Source organism: Herpailurus yagouaroundi, unplaced genomic scaffold (assembly GCF_014898765.1).
Source record: "Herpailurus yagouaroundi ecotype Mexico unplaced genomic scaffold, PumYag 165, whole genome shotgun sequence".
NCBI classification, from domain to species: Eukaryota; Metazoa; Chordata; class Mammalia; order Carnivora; family Felidae; genus Herpailurus; species Herpailurus yagouaroundi.
The window spans coordinates 13,283,427-13,303,002 of NW_024412406.1; the positions used below are offsets into that span (position 1 = coordinate 13,283,427).

The window sequence follows — 19,576 nt, forward strand, 5'->3', positions numbered from 1 at the left end:
CAGAATTGGAAACAGGCTCCAGGCTCTGAGCCATCAGCCCAGAGCCCGACGCGGGGCTCGAACTCCCGGACCGCGAGATCGTGACCTGGCTTAAGTCGGACGCTTAACCGACTGCGCCACCCAGGCGCCCCGAGAAGATGATGTTTGAGTCCCACTGGAGGAGTGTTTGTCAGGCGGGGAGAAGGCCTTAGAGGGCAGAGGGTCTGGTCTGAAGAGCCCCCCGAGACGAAGATGAGCACGCATGGCATGTGTGGGCAGGCCTCAACTCCAAGGAGGCTACATATTACTAAACCCAGGGGAGGGGGGATGATTGAATCTCTGGACTCTGCCAAGAAATTTGGAATTTTTCCTAGGGATAACGCGAGCACAGTTGAGAGCTCCTAAGCTGGAACATGGACATAAAGAAGTTTCCATGTAAGAAAGATCACTGTGGTGGCAGTGCAGTATTGTGTTCAGGTCCGCAGATGGGACACAGGGAATGTGACAGAGGCTAATGAGAGCCGGGACAGGGGAGCAGGGATGGCGTGTGCAGAACAGCTCAACAGGCAGTATCTGGATTTGGGATGGGTGACTTGTGACTCATGAAATGGAGGGAGGGAAAATGAGATTATTCTGAGGTTTCTTGTTTCTTCACAGGAGGTCAGGAAATAGTATGTTTTGATGGAAGGAGTCAGGCAGTCGTGGGTTCAAATACCACCTTTCCCATGTATTTGCTCGAATGTGTTACTTAAGTTCTATGCCCCATATGTAAAATGGGGACAGACAATCGTGTTGTGTGGACCAAGATCAAAGAGAAGAGTTGGAACTTCAGTCTGAGCCAAAATTAAATTCTGATTCCAGAACCTGTGCTCAATTACCACACGCTGCGCCCCCCCCCCCGATCTCTTTCTTCATGTGTACACACCTATCCTCTACATTCAACCTTAAAGCTTCACGGAACTCACCGCACCCTGTGTAATAAGCCTGATACAGTCTCTTCTGTTGTTCTGTTTACCTGTGAAAAACTTCTGGGTGCAACCTGTGAAGTTGAGTTTGTGATCATGGGTCCTGACCCACAGTTTGAAAAACCCAGGGAGACAGCTGGGCAAGAATAAAAGGGATTTCTGTGGCTTCCACCATCCGGTCGCATTGCGTTTTTGTTCTGGTTTAGTTATTTATTTTTTAAAGTCGTTTTGAATTGTGATTGTCCAGGGAAGGTATTCCTCCTCCAGCTATTCTGCCGGGTATATCTACTTTGCCCTTGGTCTCTTTTCAGGCTTAGCGAAAGAGAACAGGAAAGGCTGTAGTCAAGGATGACCTGGGCAGGTGGTAGTCCTTGTTGTCCAAGTGTGCTCGCACTAATCCCTCCCTTCTATAAATTGCAATATTTAACTAATCCCCCCATGGCTATTTGTGTGTCAGCCTCCCCACATGTGACAGACAGAACTTGTCTTTGCGTGTTTGCATCTGCGGCATCTAGCTCGGCGGCTGGTGTGGAATAGTGAATCAACACGTGCCCGCAGGTCGGGGCACACCAGCCGAGTTGGCCTGCCCTCGCTTTAATGCGGACCGCGGCTCTGCCAAACTGAGAGCCACATGGCTGAAGTCTGGCAGCTGGCATGCAGCAGTGGTATGAATCTGGATCTGCGGTCACTGCGTGAGGCCGGCTTGCTTTACAAGGAAAGGATCATTCCGGATCCAGATTGTGGTCCAACTCTACCGCTGTTCTCCCGAACCCAAATGGAAAGCTGAGCTTGAGAAGTATACGTGGACTGATGGGACATTATGAAAAATGTATCAGACTTTGAGCGCATGGAAGCTTTTAGAAGGATTGTAATACGCAGCATAGTTCATAAATAATACAGCCCCTGAAGACTGTGATTACTACTGGAAGAAGATGATGAACCTATTATATCGTGTAATTGTACCCAAAGACTAATACATCTTAGCTAGGTGGAGGGTGGAGGATAGGGGTATTTACATATATTTATATGGAATACATGGAAACACATAGAGCTGTGGGTATATATAAGTATATGTGTGTGTAATATATATCGTACATAAAATCGCCCCTATTTACAATAAAGCTGAGAACTACCATTTTAAGGCCTTATGTTAACAAAAATGGATTTTTGTTTTGGTTCAGGACGAGTGTAAAAGAATGGCAGAGTTTAGTGCATTTCTGAGACCTACTGAGTAACGTATATGTGATTAAAAAGAAATGAAATTCTGCTTGAATGTTTGAATAACCTCTTTAAACAACAACAAAAACATTTTATTTTATTTTTTTAACTTAAATAACTGAAGTTAAGCACGTTTCACTGAAAAAGGCCCAGGAACACTGCCTCAGTACAAGAAAGATCAGGCTTCGCTTGCAACTTGAGAAATTTAAGAGCGCCGTAGGAATGCATTTTTACTAAAAAATGTTGCTAAATTCACGCAGGCGAATGAGGAGCGGCCCCATTTCTGCTCACCTGGGAGGAGATTAGACTGCGTTTCCCGTTAATCTAGGGTCAGGTGTGTGTGTGTCCCTGCGCGCACACAATAGGCCAGGTGACCTTTCGGTCCCGCCCAGCCCTGCAAATTCACCCTCGTCCCCGCCCCCCTTTGAGCGGGGCCCTTCTGCACAGTGGCCAGGACTCCTTGTCCTCTTACCCTGCAGCTGCCAGCTATTTCAGATGATTGTGACCACTTTCTAAGACCTAATCTAAACTTAGAACCACTTCATCAGTTCCCAAAGGTTGTTCCGTAGATTTTCACTTGGGTTGACCGCATGAAATTGCCGGTTGAATGCATTTCGTATGGGCTACCTGTCGTTCAAACTAGATCAGTGCTTTACGCTGATTTCGTATTTTGCTTTGACGGTTATGTGTTCTTTTTCTTTCTTTTTTTTTTTTTTCCAGCAATTGGGAGCAGTAGCTTCAGCCCAAGACCAACTCACCAGTTCTCCCCACCACAGATTTACCCTTCCAAGTAAGATGTATTTTCTCTCAATAAATGCCTTTTCTGAGTAGTCTTTTACCTTATTTCAAGTCATGTTTTGTGCCCACATGTTCCATCTTGATTTAAACTAAAGTGCATTTCACAGAGCCGTAAATGTGTTGACACAAATTTCTTTTGAGCGTCACCTGGAAGAGATACTGAAGTATTTCAGTACTTTGTGTATTGTATTTGGAAGTTATACTTGAAGAGACCGTCTTTAACTGCAATTTGTGATTTGGTTGTTAATCAGTTACCTTGCATGTTTCCATCTAATGCATGGGCTTTCTATTTTCTGTCATTTCTGACAAATAGCAGACCATACCCACATATTCTCCCTACCCCTTCCTCACAAACTATGGCTGCATATGGGCAAACACAGTTTACCACAGGAATGCAACAAGCCACAGCATATGTCACATACCCACAGCCGGGACAGCCGTACGGAATTTCCTCATATGGTGAGTAATCCCGTTACTTCAGTGGTGGGATCTAATGGGCATGCCTGTGTGTGTGGGCAAGGTTCATAGGAGTGGTACCTAAAGACTGTCCTCTTGGGCCGCTTTAGAAGGTGTGATCACCTTTTGTGTCTAAATTCTTCATCTGATTGTTTTCAACGAGCCTTGTAAGAAGCGGCGGCTACTTCTCTGGAAGTCGTCAGTGGCAGATAGATTGCGTGGTTCGTATGCCGTCTTGCTCTCCTTCCCCCCCCCCCCCCCATTGGTAGCTCAACTTTTAATTTGCCGCTTGAGCACTTGGTTGTGGAATCCAAAGCATTTTAGTGCATATTTGAGATAAAACTTCTGTGAATGAAGTCTTTTAGGGTAAAGATACGTTTCCTATTTATCAGATGCCTAGCTACGATTCGGGAAGTACAAACAGAATTCAACAAATCTTTGCTCTGAACGTGAGGCTGGTAGTACTTTTAAATTTCAGCATTATCAACCATTAGGAAAAGTGATCTATATATCACAGCTTGGGCTGCCCTTTGAAGAGGCAAAGCAGGAAACCTTTAAAGCTCACATCCCTATTTGTTCCTTCCCACCTGGAGATTACCTTTATCTTGGTGTAATTTAACTCCATTGTTAAAGGGTCAATACCTGTAAATTAAAAAGAAATCCAGCAAAACCCCAAAGTTTAATTTTAAGAAATCTTAGAATTTCAAGATACCTTTTCTTCAATCGAATTGCAATTGCAATTTTAAACACATTGCACTTTGAGTAGGAAGAATTAACATTTCCTTAAGAAATGTTCCTTAAGAAAAAAATCTAGCGATCAAGAAAACGTACATGGAAGCTTGGAGGAAAGGACTGATAAATAAATCTGTGCTTATAGCAGTATATTGAAAGAAATAATGTTCTTTAAGCATTTCATTAATAATTAGAAGGCAAAGTACTTTATTCCTTCTTTATTTTCTACCTTTACCCCAAACCAAATCGACTATACATAAATTTCTTATAAAATATACCGAAATTAAAATGTAAATTATATATGATTTCACCCTTTATGGTTTCATTTCAAAATTACCCAGAACTGAATGTTATTTAGTTAGGTTCTTTTTTTTTTTTTTTTCCCAGCTAGGCATTTTTAAGCCAGATTTTAGAAACAACCATAAGATAGACTTCCTAGAACTGTCTTGCATTTCTGTAACTTTTATGCAAGATTGCTGAAAATAATGTTAGATATAGATCAATTTTATCTGCCATCAACTCTTAACCAATTCTCGTGCTAAATGGGGAAAAAGGACCTCGGATTTGAATTCCATAGCTTCAACACTATGATGTGAGTTGAGGCAGTCCCCAGTTTATATTCTCAAAATGTATTTGTAACCTGATTATTTGAAGTGTAAATGTATCTTCCGGTGCAATCAACGTGAAAGTGCTGGAGGCCTACCAGGCCTGCCGGGAGAGGGTGCCCTTCATGCCATTGCCTCGACTGCCACTCACACAGCTCCTCTCTTGTTACTTCTCCTCTCCATTCAATTATGGTAGGGCCCTTTGCCACTTTCCGGGCTGTGGTCTAGGACCCTTCCAGTACTGAACCATTGTGGATGTCCCTATTGTCTGAGATAATTGTTCCAGGAGCAGAGGTTCTGAGGTTCAAATCAGAACTGGTAGAGTGAGGATAGGGATTTTAATGGGAGAGGTGGGGGTCGGGAGATGGTAAGGGCAAGGCTCCGTGTCGAGGGCTTTGACCCCAGGGCCATCTGTGCTTGTAAATCTCCTGAGTCCTCAGCATTTTCCTGATCACTGTCTTCCTTCTCTTTTGGGGCCTTGAGTACAAAGAGATGCTCCCAGTGCTTCTGACCAGGCATTCTATTTTTCCTGGGCCAGCGCATTGAAAAGTACGACCGCCATCTCCCCTCTGCTTGCTTGTGAAGGAAGAACACGTAGGTCAGGGTTTTTAACTGCTGATAGTCAAGGTCCAGATGGTCTTAGAAGACTTTCTCCCAGGACTTGTGCCCCCTGGCTTTTTACTTAGACCCTGTAAGAAAAGCTAGGCAAATCTTTTCATACTGGGAATAATACATCAGTGGAGAAGAGAGCTTAACGCTCTTCTCTGGATTGGCATAGAGCCGAGCAGTATGATGAGTTTGCAGGCTTGTGGGTGGAAGCCCCGGAGACAGGTGCAGCTGAGGGTATTTTCTACCTCTTCCTGCTTTTCCTTATCTGTTCTCATCACAAAGATTGAGCCTCCAGGCTAACACCAGAGGTGGTACAGGAAGACTCAAAGCAGATTAATAGAACCCCCAATGGAGACAGAGCAGGGGGAAATCCCTGTTGGTGACCACATGGAAAGAAAGGGAGTTTCTTGAGCCCATCAAGCCACCTGGCCGGGTCAGGTGTCTTTCCAGGGACCATTGATAAGGACGGGTTTGCTTCTTGGTTTGGGATTGCCTGTGCGGGGAAAAGTCACATTTTGTTAAGTGTTAAGCTTCTCTTAAGACATAAATGTTAAGATCATCATGAGGCTATGTAGAGATACGCCAGGAATTACTGTAGGCTCCCTCAGCCAAGAGTCAGATTCTTCCACTGCCTCAGGAAAGTTACCTAACTTCATTCTACTGATGAAATTCCCCTAAAATGGAATAAACTGTGAGACTGCTGTGTCTTCTAGATCCCAAAGATATCATTTATCTTAAGTGCAAAGTGAAATTATTCAAAAATGTGGATTCGCTTGGCAGAAGACTTGCTCTCTTCCTTGTGTGGAAATTAAGGACCCTTGTTAACTTTCATGACTGTCTTTAATTACAATCCAGTGCTGAGCCCTGCACAACAATACTGCCAAACCCAAGTCCTAAAATTCGGATGTCAGCCTGGCATTCTGGGAAGTATTTGGAGGCCACAAACACATGATTTTTATATTACAATGATAAAAAAGAAAGCGTACTTTAGGCTACACTTAAAACAATAATATTGGAATAAATGCTTGAAACTATAAGGGACAGAAAGGGAATTATTGGTCAGCTTTACTTGTTTGTAAATCACTATGCTGTTCTATATGATACAGTTCTTTAATATCCTCCTAGCTTCGTGCTTGCTTTCTGGTGGGATCGGGTGGTTGGGAGAAGATTTTCCCCTGTGTTGCTTGGTTCTGTGCCCAATATTGTTCCCTCTGACTTCAAAATGAATTGAGTGCTAAAATCATCTTTGTGGCAGAAAGAGTAAAGAAAAAAAGAAAAAAAAATGCTGTGAGGCTAGAGACTCTAATCTCCTCTTAGAAAAGAGAATTTTGATTTTTGACACTAATCTACGCAGTGACTTTTAGAACAATCTAGTTGAAGTTTAATTATGGCTATTACTGTTTTCTAAAGGAGATCGTCTTTTAACCTCTTATAAAACAACAAAACTAAGTCTAGAAATCGTATCACCGGAGTTAAATTTTATAGAAAAGGTAAATCGGAAAAACAAAGGACAATGGGAATAGTCACTCAAATCTGTAATACTCCTGTTTTGTTTCGTTTTGTTTTCATTGAAGTTCTAGGTTAGGGTATTTCACTCTAAGCTTGCATACCTTTGGTTATGGAGATAATATCGGGAAGCATTTGTGACTGAACAGTTGTGGGAGTGTTTGGGGGGGGGTGTTTACCAGCTTTTGAAATGAACATATAGATAAGCTGTCATTAACTGATTTAGGTGCATTGTGGGCAGGCATCAAGACTGAAGGTGGATTGTCACAGTCTCAGTCACCGGGACAGACGGGATTTCTCAGCTATGGCACAAGCTTTGGTACGCCTCAACCTGGACAGGCACCGTATAGTTACCAGATGCAAGGTCTGTATACACACTGACACTAGCCTTTTCATTAATCCTGGAGTCCAGTAGTTACCTTCTAAAGTAGAGCCCTGTGTTCTGTGTAGGGAGTAAATGATGATAGAAAGTGACTGGGCTTAGAGGCAGGATCCCTGGTTCTGCTTTGGCTCATCACTTACCTATTCTCTGGGCCTAAATTTCCATATTTATAACCTCAAGGGTCAGACCGAATCGTCTCTGAAGTTCTTTTCAAAAGCTCTAACATTCCCTGTGACGTTGAAGTTTTCCGCCTCTGCCTCTATCAATTTTAAAAAAGGAATGACAGGGGCGCCTGGGTGGCTCGGTTGGTTGAACGTCCGACTTCAGCTCAGGTCATGATCTCACAGTTTATGGTTTCGAGCCCCGTGTCCACAGAGCCCGAAGCCTGCTTCGGACTCTGTCTGTGTGTGTCTCTCTCTCTCTGCCCCTCCCCTGCTCTTGTTCTGTCTCTCTCTGTCTCAAAAATAAATACAAACATTAAAAGAAAAAAAATTTTTTAAATAAAAAAGGAACGACAAACCCAAAGTTATGATGTAAGAGGCTGGAGTGTGATACGTGCTAAAACTGCTGGGGTGTGGCATTACCAGCCAACCTTTTTATTTTATTTTATTTTATTTTATTTATTTTATTTTTTTTTTCAACGTTTATTTTTGGGACAGAGAGACACAGAGCATGAACGGGGGAGGGGCAGAGAGAGAGGGAGACACAGAATCGGAAACAGGCTCCAGGCTCTGAGCCATCAGCCCAGAGCCCGACGCGGGGCTCGAACTCCCGGACCGCGAGATCGTGACCTGGCTGAAGTCGGACGCTTAACCGACTGCGCCACCCAGGCGCCCCTCAGCCAACCTTTTTAAAAGGGCTGTTTTCTTCACTGTCATTATCGTAGCTCTAGAAGTACAGTATGTGATATGTGTTAACTAAATGACCTACCAATGACCAAGAGATTAAATTGACAACCACTCAATGCATCTTCAAGATACTGCTTCCAAAGACCAGTCCCTGGGCTCTAAGTTTGAAACTATAGACCAAACATACCCCAAATGCAGGACAGATGAAAGAATAGCTGAAAATTTAATGCTGTCAATACTGTTTTCAGGAACACACAGGCGTAAATGTAACTGGCAGATTATTGTCATGCAAATGTGTCTGTAAAATAATGGAAGTTCTTATAATCTAAATATTCTCCTAATATCTTTTCACTACAAATCAGTTTAATCACATTCAGCCTCTTAATAATGGTGCCAAGCCACAATTCAGTTAAATCCCTTATCACTACTTTTTGATTGAAGGCATTCTTTTTGTAGTTTTTATCTCTTTTATATCTTTTATTCTTCATTACGTTAAAATAGTTGTTTATTGCAAATAAATTAGAAAACAAGAAAAATAATGTTTCATATTTACTATTATGACTTTAATATTCTTCCAGATATGTAGTATTGGACCATATTGTATAATATAATATTGCAACCTGTTTCTTTTCAGTAACAATATATTGTAAACATATTTTCACATCAATAAACTCGATTGTATAGCATCATTTTAATGATTGCGTAGTTTCATATATGTATCTTATTTAATAATTCCCATTTTGTTAGAAGTCCAGAGCAATGCCATGAATATTTTATGTGCATTTTTAATTATTTCCTTTGAATAAATTTAAGCCTGAATTGCTAAGTAAATTTTTAGACTCTTTTACAGATTTGTTATATATTTACACAAGGGCTGTGTATTAGCATGTACACACTGGGTAATCTCTTTCTTTTTTTAATTTTTCTTTTTAATGTTTATTTGTTATTGAGAGAGAGAGAGACAGAGCGCGAGCAGGGGAGGGGCAGAGAGAGAGGGAGACACAGAATCCAAAGCAGGTTCCAGGCTCTGAGCTGTCAGCACAGAGCCCGACGCGGGTCTTGAACTCATGAACCGTGAGATCTGGACCTGAGGCGAAGTCGGTCACCCAACCGATTGAGCCACTCAGGTGCCTCTGGGTACTATCTTTGTAAAAATTGTCATTTTAGTAGGTACAAGATTTTATTGCTATCATATATATTTTTTAATTGAGAAGATCATCATTTTTTCTTCCATGGCAGTGTTTTTCTTTATTATTTCTTTTATTAAGGTTTGTAAACTTTTATAATATTTCATAGGTAAACTTCCAGCTTCTCATTTTTTAAACTAAAATGTAATGGGACCAGATCTATTAATCTTTTCACACTTGTTTTTGCCTTTGGTGTAAAAATACCTGAATTATAAAATTCTGATATATTTGGTAGCTACAAGATAAAAGTTGGCTTACCCCAGATAATATGTGTTGTTAGAGGGATGTTACTTATATGCCAGATTCCAGAACTTTAACGCTCCTCAAAGGAAGAATTATGTTCCTGCATGTGCTGATTATTTGAGTAAAGGGATAAAAAGAAAAAAAGAGTTGAAGAGATCGTGTTAATGAATTCAGTAGTCCTAGACTGTAGTAATGAGATGAACCATAACGCAGCCAAGGCCTGTTTGCTTCTGGAGCTTGCGTTTGTCAAGAACAGAGTCTTCTGAGAACTATGGGAGAAAAAGATAAGGCACCACAGCCTCTTCTCCATAGAGAAGCAGGTCCTAAAGGTCGGAAGGAGGCATGTGAGGTTTCTCGCGAGAGGAGAGCTTCCTCAGTGCGTGTGGTTCCTGGGCCCAAGCCTGTCTGCAGCCTCTTGGTTACCCATCCACAATGAGCTGAGCAGAGAAGTTTTAAGTGTTTAGAAACTTTTACCGGTCCATAGTCAATCTCAGGTTGGTTAAATCAGGTAATAATTCTAAGAAATGGGGCTTACACCCTCTCTTGTTTCTTTTTTCATTTCATTCCTTTGGTAATACCTTATTGTATTTTGCTAAATTATCAGTCCTGGAAGGATTAGGGGGAAAAACTAGTCTTGCAATTGTGGAGAGTTTGAGAGATAACATCCTCGAAAGTTATCTTTATTCTTTCTCTAAGATCAAAAGCTTATACGGCCGAATGAGTTTCTAAGAGGACTAACCGACTGTCAGAGTATAAACATAGTGTGAGAATAGAGAGAACGTGGAAATGAAGGAGGAGGAAAGAAAGTTAGTTTGGAGAAGGAAAACTCTTGATTTTAAAAAAGAAATAAAGAGGAGAGCCCGGGTGCCTCAGTCAGTTAAGCTTCTGACTCTTGGTTTCGGCTCAGGTCGTGGTCTCACAGTTCGTGAGCTCGAAATGCACTGACAGCACAGAGCCTGCTTGGGATTTTCTCTCTTCCTCCCTCTCTGCCCCTCCTTCGCTCCCTCTCTCCTTCCCTCTCTCAAAAAAAGAAAGACACGTGCAGTGCCAAATATAGCATTGCCTCTCTACCCGTATTTTCCATTGCATCTGGGCATATTGGATATTGCATTAAAACTTCTTTGTGTTTTTGTGCAGCCTTTGGTGGGATGGCCTTTCCAGGGGGATTTCAGAACCCATTTTCCATGAATGAGATATTATTTTATATGGGTATTTCTATAATGGCCCTTGACTCAATTTTAGATGATTAGATATAATATGACTTCCACATATCAAGCCAGATAATTATATGCTATTAACTTGAAACATGCTAGTGTGGCGATGGTAATGATATATAATCTGCTATAAACCTCTTATGGCCAGATTTGGATAAATACTGAAATTCTGATTAATATGTATTTTTATAAGTATCAAGTGTATTATGAAAAATGCTTCACTATTATTAAATGATATTGTGTATCCAGTTGCGGGAATCTATTAGTCTTTGAGTGCTTTTTCAGTACATCTTTTTTTTATTTTTTTTTTAATTTTTTTTCAACATTTATTTATTTTTGGGACAGAGAGAGACAGAGCATGAACGGGCGAGGGGCAGAGAGAGAGGGAGACACAGAATCGGAAACAGGCTCCAGGCTCTGAGCCATCAGTCCAGAGCCCGACGCGGGGCTCGAACTCACGGACCGCGAGATTGTGACCTGGCTGAAGTCGGACGCTTAACCGACTGCGCCACCCAGGCGCCCCAGTACATCTTTTTTTAATATAAAAATTTTTATAATGTCTTAAATTATTTTCAACATTATCCCAGTGATTTGATCCTTAATGAATAACAGCGATTTCTGCTTAGATCAGTCTTATAGCTATTAAACATTCTTAGAATCCTAGGTAAAACTATATGTATTTTAGTGGTTTGGGAGTGTTTTACCTAGCTTTTTTCCCACGATCTTTTCACCTTTAAAATATAAGGTATGATCATCAGTTATTCAGAGATTTAGCTACTAGGATTTCATGATATTAAAATTTCATAATTCTAGAAGACATGTTCTAGTAACTCAAATGACTCATAAACTGAAACGTCTTATGCTTACTGTGTTATGCTGATTCATTGAAAGAAACTTTATGGTGATCACCTCTTGGACAGATCTGCCTCCATCAGGCATAGAAGGGCTAGACTAAAGGCACGGTGACACCTTGCCGTCTGGTTAATGGAGTAGGTTCTAGGGGCACCTGGGTAGCTCAGTCCGTTGAGCATCCGACTCTTGAATTCACCTCAGGTCATGATCTCATGGTTCATGAGTTTGAGCCCCACATCCGGCTCTGCGCTGACAGCGTGGAGCCTGCTTGGGATTTCTTTCTCTCTCTCCCCCTCCCCTACTGGCTCTTTCTCTCCCTCTCTCACAATAATCAAATAAACTTAAAAAACATTGTGTAGGTTTTAGAGTCAGGTTGCCTGTTGAAGAGCCCTGCCATTGCTGTCTGTGGACCTCCACAGGGCTTGACCTCTCCACATCTGCCCTTCCTCTTCTCTCTGGTGGTGATAATATTATATACTCTAGTAGTGGTGGAGTGAGATTTAATTGGGATTATCCAGGTAAATCACTCTGACCAACATGTATGTAGCCCATGGTAAGAACTGAAATGGTTGTTTTCATTGTTACTGCTCTCATTGTGGTGGTGATGTGGTTCCTATTTATTACTTACTAGTGGTGGTATTTTTAAAAAAAAATTTAATGTTTATTTTAGAGAGAGAGTGCAGGGGAAGGGCAGAGAGAGAGGGAGACCCAGAATCCGAAGCAGGCTCCAGGCTGCTGCCAGCAGAGAGCCCAACGTGGGGCCCGAGCTCACAAACTACGAGATCATGACCTGAGCTGAAGTCGGACGCTTAACCAGCTGGGCCACCCAGGCACCCCAGTAATGTTGTTCTAACTGTCCAGCTTTCTCAAATACTTAAATGCTCACTCCCATTCGCAGGAGAAAAAAAAAATATATGTGCAGGCATATATATAAATTTAGTATGTACATAATATACTAAAAGTATGTATATATGCATATATAAGCATACATACATGTGTGAGTATATGTGTATATATTATAAAACCAGCAAAGAGAACTCTAAGAACCCAATAACCGTATAAGCATAGCAAAAAAAAAAAAAAAAAATCCAGATCTAGCTAATGTCCTGGCAAAAAGGAAAATCACTATCAACACAGACCAGGCTGTTTGTACATGACCCAACAATTGGTGGAGAGACCAGAAGAAACAGCCAGGGACCTGAAGAAGAAAACCAGAAGAGAGAAATGGCTGTGCTGCTGACGTGGGTGGCAGACGTCGGGGAGGAGAAGCAGTGAGTGCACAGAAGGGCTGCTGTGAAAGACAGGAACTTAGTTCTGCAGCGGTGGGAAAGAAGGAGGCATCATCCGAGTTCTCGCGCCTCTGTAATCCCTCAGTCATAGCTCTACTTTGAGCAAGAAGAACCGGTAGAAAAAGAAAAGGCAGTCGCCGCATAAACGGCAAATTGTTTAGTTCAGAAATCAAAATGAGGAAAGAAGATAGGAACGTGACAGTCTGCTACACAGAGATGGGATTCTCTAGTACCCGTGCAGCAAAACGGTTAATGTTCACGCTGCAGGGATTAGTGCTGAGGGCTATTGTCTCCATCCATGTGAGGACCCTGAACGATGACTTCAAGGGATAAACCTGAAAACGCCAAAGGATGTGTCAAAACGGAGAATGATTTTTAGAACAGTCAGACCCTGCTATGTTGTAATGCACTTAAATCATAGTACCAATAGGGAAGCCTCTCAGAGAATGCTACAACAATATAAAATCTAGTTGCCTATAGTGTATGTAGTCTTGAGGGCAGATTTGCTCTTTAGATAATTGAGACCTTGTGTCACACAAATTCATATATAAGTGTATACCAGCTCTAGGAGAAAGCTTTTTAGAAAGTGCACTTCTGAGTGCTGTTTGTACTTGAACACTTTTATGACACTTGAGGAACAGAATTAGTTAGTAATTTGTGGGTATTTGCCACTTCCAAGCCTTGGGAAGTATGCCATACATGCTGCCCGTGTTTGGTCCAGGGGATCCTTCTGGATCCTTCGAGCTCCAATGTTCAGCACTTCTGTCGTGGTAGGCTTCTGTGGATCCTGCATGTGCCTCATTTTAAGACAAACAAGGGCTGAATTTTTGTTTTCTTTTTTTTTAAACTTTTTTTTTTTAATGTTTGTTTATTTTTGAGACAGAGACAGAGCATGAACGGGGAAGGGTCAGAGAGAGGGAGACACAGAATCTGAAACAGGCTCCAGGCTCTGAGCCATCAGCACAGAGCCCAACGCGGGGCTCGAACTCACGGACCGCGAGATCGTGACCTGGGCCGAAGTCGGCCGCTTAACCGACTGAGCCACCCAGGCGCCCCTGAATTTTTGTTTTCTATGCACTGATACTAATAGCCCATGAAGTAAAACCTCATGGATTGGGAAGTCTGATTGCTTTCCCTTTTGCTGTAAGGTCGCTAGAAAATTCTGTTTCTGCTTTAGTGATGTCTTTTTGTACATCCAGTGAAAGTTTGGAAACAAGTTTAAGAGAGGACAAGAAAATGTTTCTGTTCATAGACCACTTTAGGGTTCACCCTGAAGAGGTAGAATCCTTGCTTTTAGCAATGATACTTCCCTGCTCCCAGGGTTAGCCTTCGTGTTTCTGGAAGACGTTTTGGAAGGGTGTGAGGAGGTTTCCCTTCACAGGCCATTGACAAACTTTATGCAAATGGGTTAGCCGAATGAATGAATATGTATGGAAAACAGGTCCCTGGCGACCCTGGGTCAGTTGTGCAAGTGGCATAGACAGTGTTTTCAGTGCTGCTGGCCAAAGGGCCCCGACAGCCATAGTGAGGCGTGGGTGTTGTGTGCGCATGTGTGTATGCATATGCGTGTGTGGGTGTGTGTCTGTGTAAAAATCCTCTTAGAAGAAACTGCTTCAGCCTTTTATTTACTGACCAATTTCACAGAATATCTGCCCAGTTTGTCACACACTAGTTTTTATTCACTTTTTTAAAAAGTTTTATTATTTCTTTGTTCTGAGAGGGAAAGTATGAGCCGGTGAGGGGCAGGGAGAGAGAATCCTAAGCAGGCTCCGTACCAGCGGCGTGGAGCCCTAAGTGGGGCTGGAACTCACCAACTGGGAGATCATGACCTGAGCCAAAACCAAGAGTCGGACGTTCAACCGACTGAGCCACCCAGGTGCCCCATTGACTTTTTATGTATAGGACGCAACTGACCTGAAATCAAACTTTTACTTAGATTTTTTTTTAATGCACGTTCCAGAGCTATTGCTGGCACCACCTTTCATTTACCCCCGCGTTCCACACAATATAGGCTCATAGTTCCATCTCCCACAGAAAACAAGAAACTGTGTTCGTAATTGTGAGGCTGAGTCCCATGAAGAAAATGACATTTTGTTGGGCAATTTATTTAAGGTAAGGACGCGCTAAAGACTTTGATGCACGAAAAAAAATAGATTGGGTTAGAATTAGCTGAGCCTCAGCTTGGAGGAAAACCCAGCATCCCATAATAACTTAGTTCTATTAATTCTGGATGGTTGCAAGTAGTGATCCTCTTTACTCGTCTCTTCATCTCTGGTGTCTAGTAATAGGTATAAAATAGATGAATGTTTTTTTTAAAGGTGGAGGGGTCGATGCCACAAAGAAGGTTAGAGATTAAGATTCATCAGGACCCTAGTTCCCTTCATTTGAAGAAGTGAATTTGGAAGTTAACCTAATAAAAATCTTGGTTGGTCTATGATCATAGTTTGTTCAAAGCGGTCTTCCTTTGTGTTCATACTTCTAGAAGGAGCCGGTTGAGGGCATCCCAGAATGGGAGGTGGGGGCATACAGTGCCTTTCTGAGTGTTTCTGAGTGTTTTACCGCCCCCAAACAGCAATTCAGTGTGGTGCATTCCTTTTCGTTCTGCACTGGGGAGGTGTCAGGATCTGCCATAATAGATAGGAGGGGCTACACAGACACGCACGGAAACTAGAAGGCTCTGGAAACTTCGCTTTGTTTATTTTCCTCAGGCTTTATTGCTCTCACTTAGGAAGATAACACAAGTTCTAACTGCCTCTTTGTATATTACGTTGTTCTGTTAAAGAGATTGGGGTTCAAACCAGTGAGAAGACACAAAGGAGGGCCGGGGTTGAAGAGTGTATGGCAAGGGGGACCACTGTGCACCTCTCTATGCCTCACTTCTCTGGGGCTCGTGATCCAGTGGAAATGATCTAATAACAACCCAGTCAGCGAAACTGCTCTTATTTCCTTTGTTCTGCCTGTCCATAGCTTCTCACATATACAGCCGAAGTGTTTCCCTGTATGAGGCATTTAGAACCTCAGAATTGCTTAGCAAAATGTTCTCTGAAAGGTTTTTTCATTGTCCGTAGACCTGACATTTTTCCCAAGGAAAATTAGCAAACTCCAAGATGCATGACTTTCAGAAAATGAACCTTACACCTTTTGTTACAGTCTGCGTGACAAAGCCCTTGAGATTCGTACTTCTTGACATACAGTGACACAATACAGTTCGAACCGAAGAATCGCTCTTGTAGCCTGCAGCGATGTTCAAAATTTCTCCCTGACTTCTTTGCCGGTCTACTCACATTTATATTTTAGTTCATGGCCTTTTTGTGTTCTAGAACTTTTTTTGTGCCGAAGGTGATTTTTTTTTTTTTTAAGTAATATTCCATTTCGTTTCTTTTGCCATCTTGTGTTATTTCAGCTAATGGGTACTGAAAATGGTATCAGATTTTTTTTTGAAATCCAGCTGCAGCAGTAATCAGTGGTCAGCACCAAATGTATTTTCTATAGGAACTGTTAGAGGATATAGAAATAGATCAAGAAAGGTAAACGTAAAGGCTCTGCAAGCTTTATTACCTAAGTGAAAAAAAACGCTCTTCGGAATATAAAAACTATTACCGGGATAAAAAGGAAAGCTTGGTCACTTAAAATCCTTCTTGTAGGAAAGGGGGGAAACTTTGGTTTTAAATAACCCATCTGGCCTTCAGAGGCTTTTCCCCGGGGAGTTGCACTAACTTCTGCCACATAGATCGTGCCCGATGATGGACATAGCCCATGGCAAAGAGGCCAGGGAAGGAAAGCAAATGGACTTCTGTGAAAATACACGAGGGACAAAGAGCATCCTGCTCGCGGAGTAAGTGCTAGGAAACACTCTAAAACATGGGGAGTACAGACAGGCCCCAGCAGGTTCCAGCATTCTTGTGTGGGCTGGGATTCTGGTTTTTAATGTGAGTCCTTGTTCTCTGTGAAGTAGACCTTTGACCTACACGTCCCCCTTTTCTTTTCTTCTTTTTTTTTTTTTTTTATAAAGTGTTTTGAAGTTAGGGCGGGGCAGTGTTCTCCAGTGAAATCACACAGAAAGCTTTGATTTCATATTTTAAACCGTGGCCTTTATCAATATGAACTCTAGTCTTCTTCATATGCTAAAGTAGTAGGGATTTATTAACGAAGGTTCTGAGAGGTTGGCTTATTTTTCAAATACGGTTGCTTAGCACCTATAGAACTGGGTGGCCCACACAGGGTCTTCTGGCAAGACTGTTTCTTGTTTTTTACGGTTGATGAGACCACTACCCTTTCTCTGTAGGAATCCCTGACAAGATCAAGAGGAAAGCAAAATCTTTGTGATATACTCTCTATGGGCAACGTTCTATAATTTGCTTCTAAAATGGCTTCCTAGCCTAGAAGAGAGCTATACGGAAGAAGCCTTTTAGAAAGGAGGTGTTTTGATTGCACGTTTATTCGTTAAATGTTTCAGGTACCTTTGTCCCAACCGTTGGTATGTCTGTGATGTTTATGTAACCAGAAGTTACGCCCACTTTTCGTAACCTACGATTCGCTCTCAATGTGTCTCAGTCAGAAAATCTAAAAGGTGGATTTGGCGTGATAGAGTGGAAGACGGTGACCTGAAAGTGGAGACAGTTGGTCATTCCCTTAGAATCCTTGTCCAAGAGAGAAAGCAGCATTCACTCTGCTTCTTGGAAAATGAGGAGGATGTCTGCCTCAGCTACCTTATGAAGCGATGTTGGAAATAACCAGAGATGATGGAGGTAGAAGTGCCAAAATATAAATGGACTATTAAAAAAAAGAATATTATTGCATTCTGAATATGACATTTCTCATACGCAAGCGAGACTCTTAATTTCGTTAACATACCCACAATATGCCAGTACCTGAGCTCGCAGCAGCCTCTTAGGAGGCCCATATCTGTACGGAAAGGTCAGGGTTTTGTCAGGATGTCCTTGTAGTATGTGTAGGGATGGGATATTCTTCTTCCATCTCTGTAATCCAGTAAGATTTTATGAGGTGTTCCAAATCCATGATGCTGAATCAGTTTAAAATCTTACTTGATGTAAAATTCTGGGTTTTCTTTTTGGAGACTGAGAAATATTTTACATCCTTCCAGTAGAGTGCTTATAAGTCCTGCAGTTAATTTTCTTTCATTTAAAGTAGTGACTGTAATCTAGTGTTTAAAGAGAAGTCTTAGGAGCGCCTGGGTGGCTCAGTCGCTTAAGCGTCCAACTTTGGCTCAGGTCATGATCTCACGGTTCGGGAGTTCGAGCCCCGTGTCAGGCTCTGTGCTGACAGCTTGGAGCCTGGAGCCCGCTTCGGATTCTGTGTCTTCCTCTCTCTTTGTTCCTCCCCCGCTTGCACTGTGTGTCTCTCTCTCTCTCAAAAATAAATGTAGACTAAATAAAGATTAAAAAAAAAGTTAAATATAAATCTTTATACATCATCTAGTTTAAAGAAAAAAACAGTAAAGTGTGTATTCTCTAGGTAAAACCTGAGAAATAAGCTGAGTTATTATTTGTTTTCCTTTCCCTACTCTTCTTTTTCATCACTGGGCAAGTGAGGAAGTTGAGAGACTTTTCTTTTGTGATGTCTGTTGGACTTCAAACTGCCCTTCCAAACTGCCCACAATCGCCACCACCAACAAAAAGAAAAAAAAAAAAAAGACTTATTAAAAGGTTTCCATCTGTTCCTACACCTGATTCTTTAGGTCACTTCTATTATTACTGGACCCTTTGGTCACCACCCTGGACGAAAATTCTCTAGCGCCAGTTCTGTCTCCCACTTGAGCCTGGAGGAAACCCTTCAAAGGCATGAATCAGCCATGGTTTCTCCATCTCCGTGTGAGGCAGCAGGATAAACACAACACAGGAATCTAAGGAACGTAGGTCAGGATGAAAACAAGACTAAGGAAGAGGCGAGTTATGTGGCTTCAGTTAGTGCTCTGGAATCCCCAGAAAGGGAAATCGGTGCAGAGAGGAATAATCAGGGAAAGCTTGTTGGAAAGCTAGGACTTGAGCCAGGTCTTGAAGGATGGGAAACGGGGACTGGTAGAGGGAAGCATTAAATAAGAGTAGCAGGAATGAGTCTGTTGTGTTTCCAGGATCACAGGGACCCCATCCTGAACTAACATGGCAGACTGTGGATGGGGGAGCTTGGGCAACGGTATGGGCAGCAATATCCTTCCCTTAGCACATCTGTCCCAAACTCCCATCTCCTTTCTGTAGGGCCAGTTACATACACATATATATGTTTATGTGTTTATGGGAGTTTATGACCACTTCCCCCCACCTCCTCCACCCTTTAACATTTCCTGTGTCCCAGTATGCTCCTATTGGAATGTTCAAAATTTAGATTCTTGGGTTTTTTAGTTAAAGAATGCCATTTCTGTTTCCAAACTGTTATTCTTTTCTTAAAGGATCGAGACACTTCTCTCACCTACCTTTAGTCCCTCACCCTGCTTTTCTAAGAAGCGTTCACTCTCCGATCTTCTCCTTTGGGCAATTTGTCCTCACTGCCTGCCAGGAATGCACTGCTTGCTTTTTCTGCACAGTTGTGTTTTCCTTCCCAAACTTACCAGGCGTTTTCGCTTCATTCACTTGAGCAGCTTTGCCTCGTAGAAGTATTCTGGAAGGAAAAATTTTTTTTCAGTGTTCTTTTCTTTCCCCTCCCTGACCAAAAAAAAAAAAAAAAAAAAAAAAAAAA

The 19,576-nt window shown here is 42.0% G+C and overlaps 1 protein-coding gene across 13 annotated transcripts in view; it reads left to right on the forward strand.

The window, feature by feature from the left end:
* The window catches only part of EYA1 (EYA transcriptional coactivator and phosphatase 1), a 172,793-nt gene that overhangs the window by 37,526 nt on the left and 115,691 nt on the right, over nucleotides 1-19,576 (forward strand). For 7 of the 13 annotated variants that reach the window (XM_040487612.1, XM_040487618.1, XM_040487620.1 and 4 more), the window contains 3 exons: nucleotides 2,883-2,952; nucleotides 3,274-3,419; nucleotides 7,095-7,232. In XM_040487612.1, coding sequence (XP_040343546.1) covers nucleotides 2,883-2,952; nucleotides 3,274-3,419; nucleotides 7,095-7,232 — 354 coding nt within the window. The remainder of the gene's footprint in view (nucleotides 1-2,882; nucleotides 2,953-3,273; nucleotides 3,420-7,094; nucleotides 7,233-19,576) is intronic. The other 6 variants (XM_040487619.1, XM_040487613.1, XM_040487616.1 and 3 more) reach the window with 5 other exon arrangements.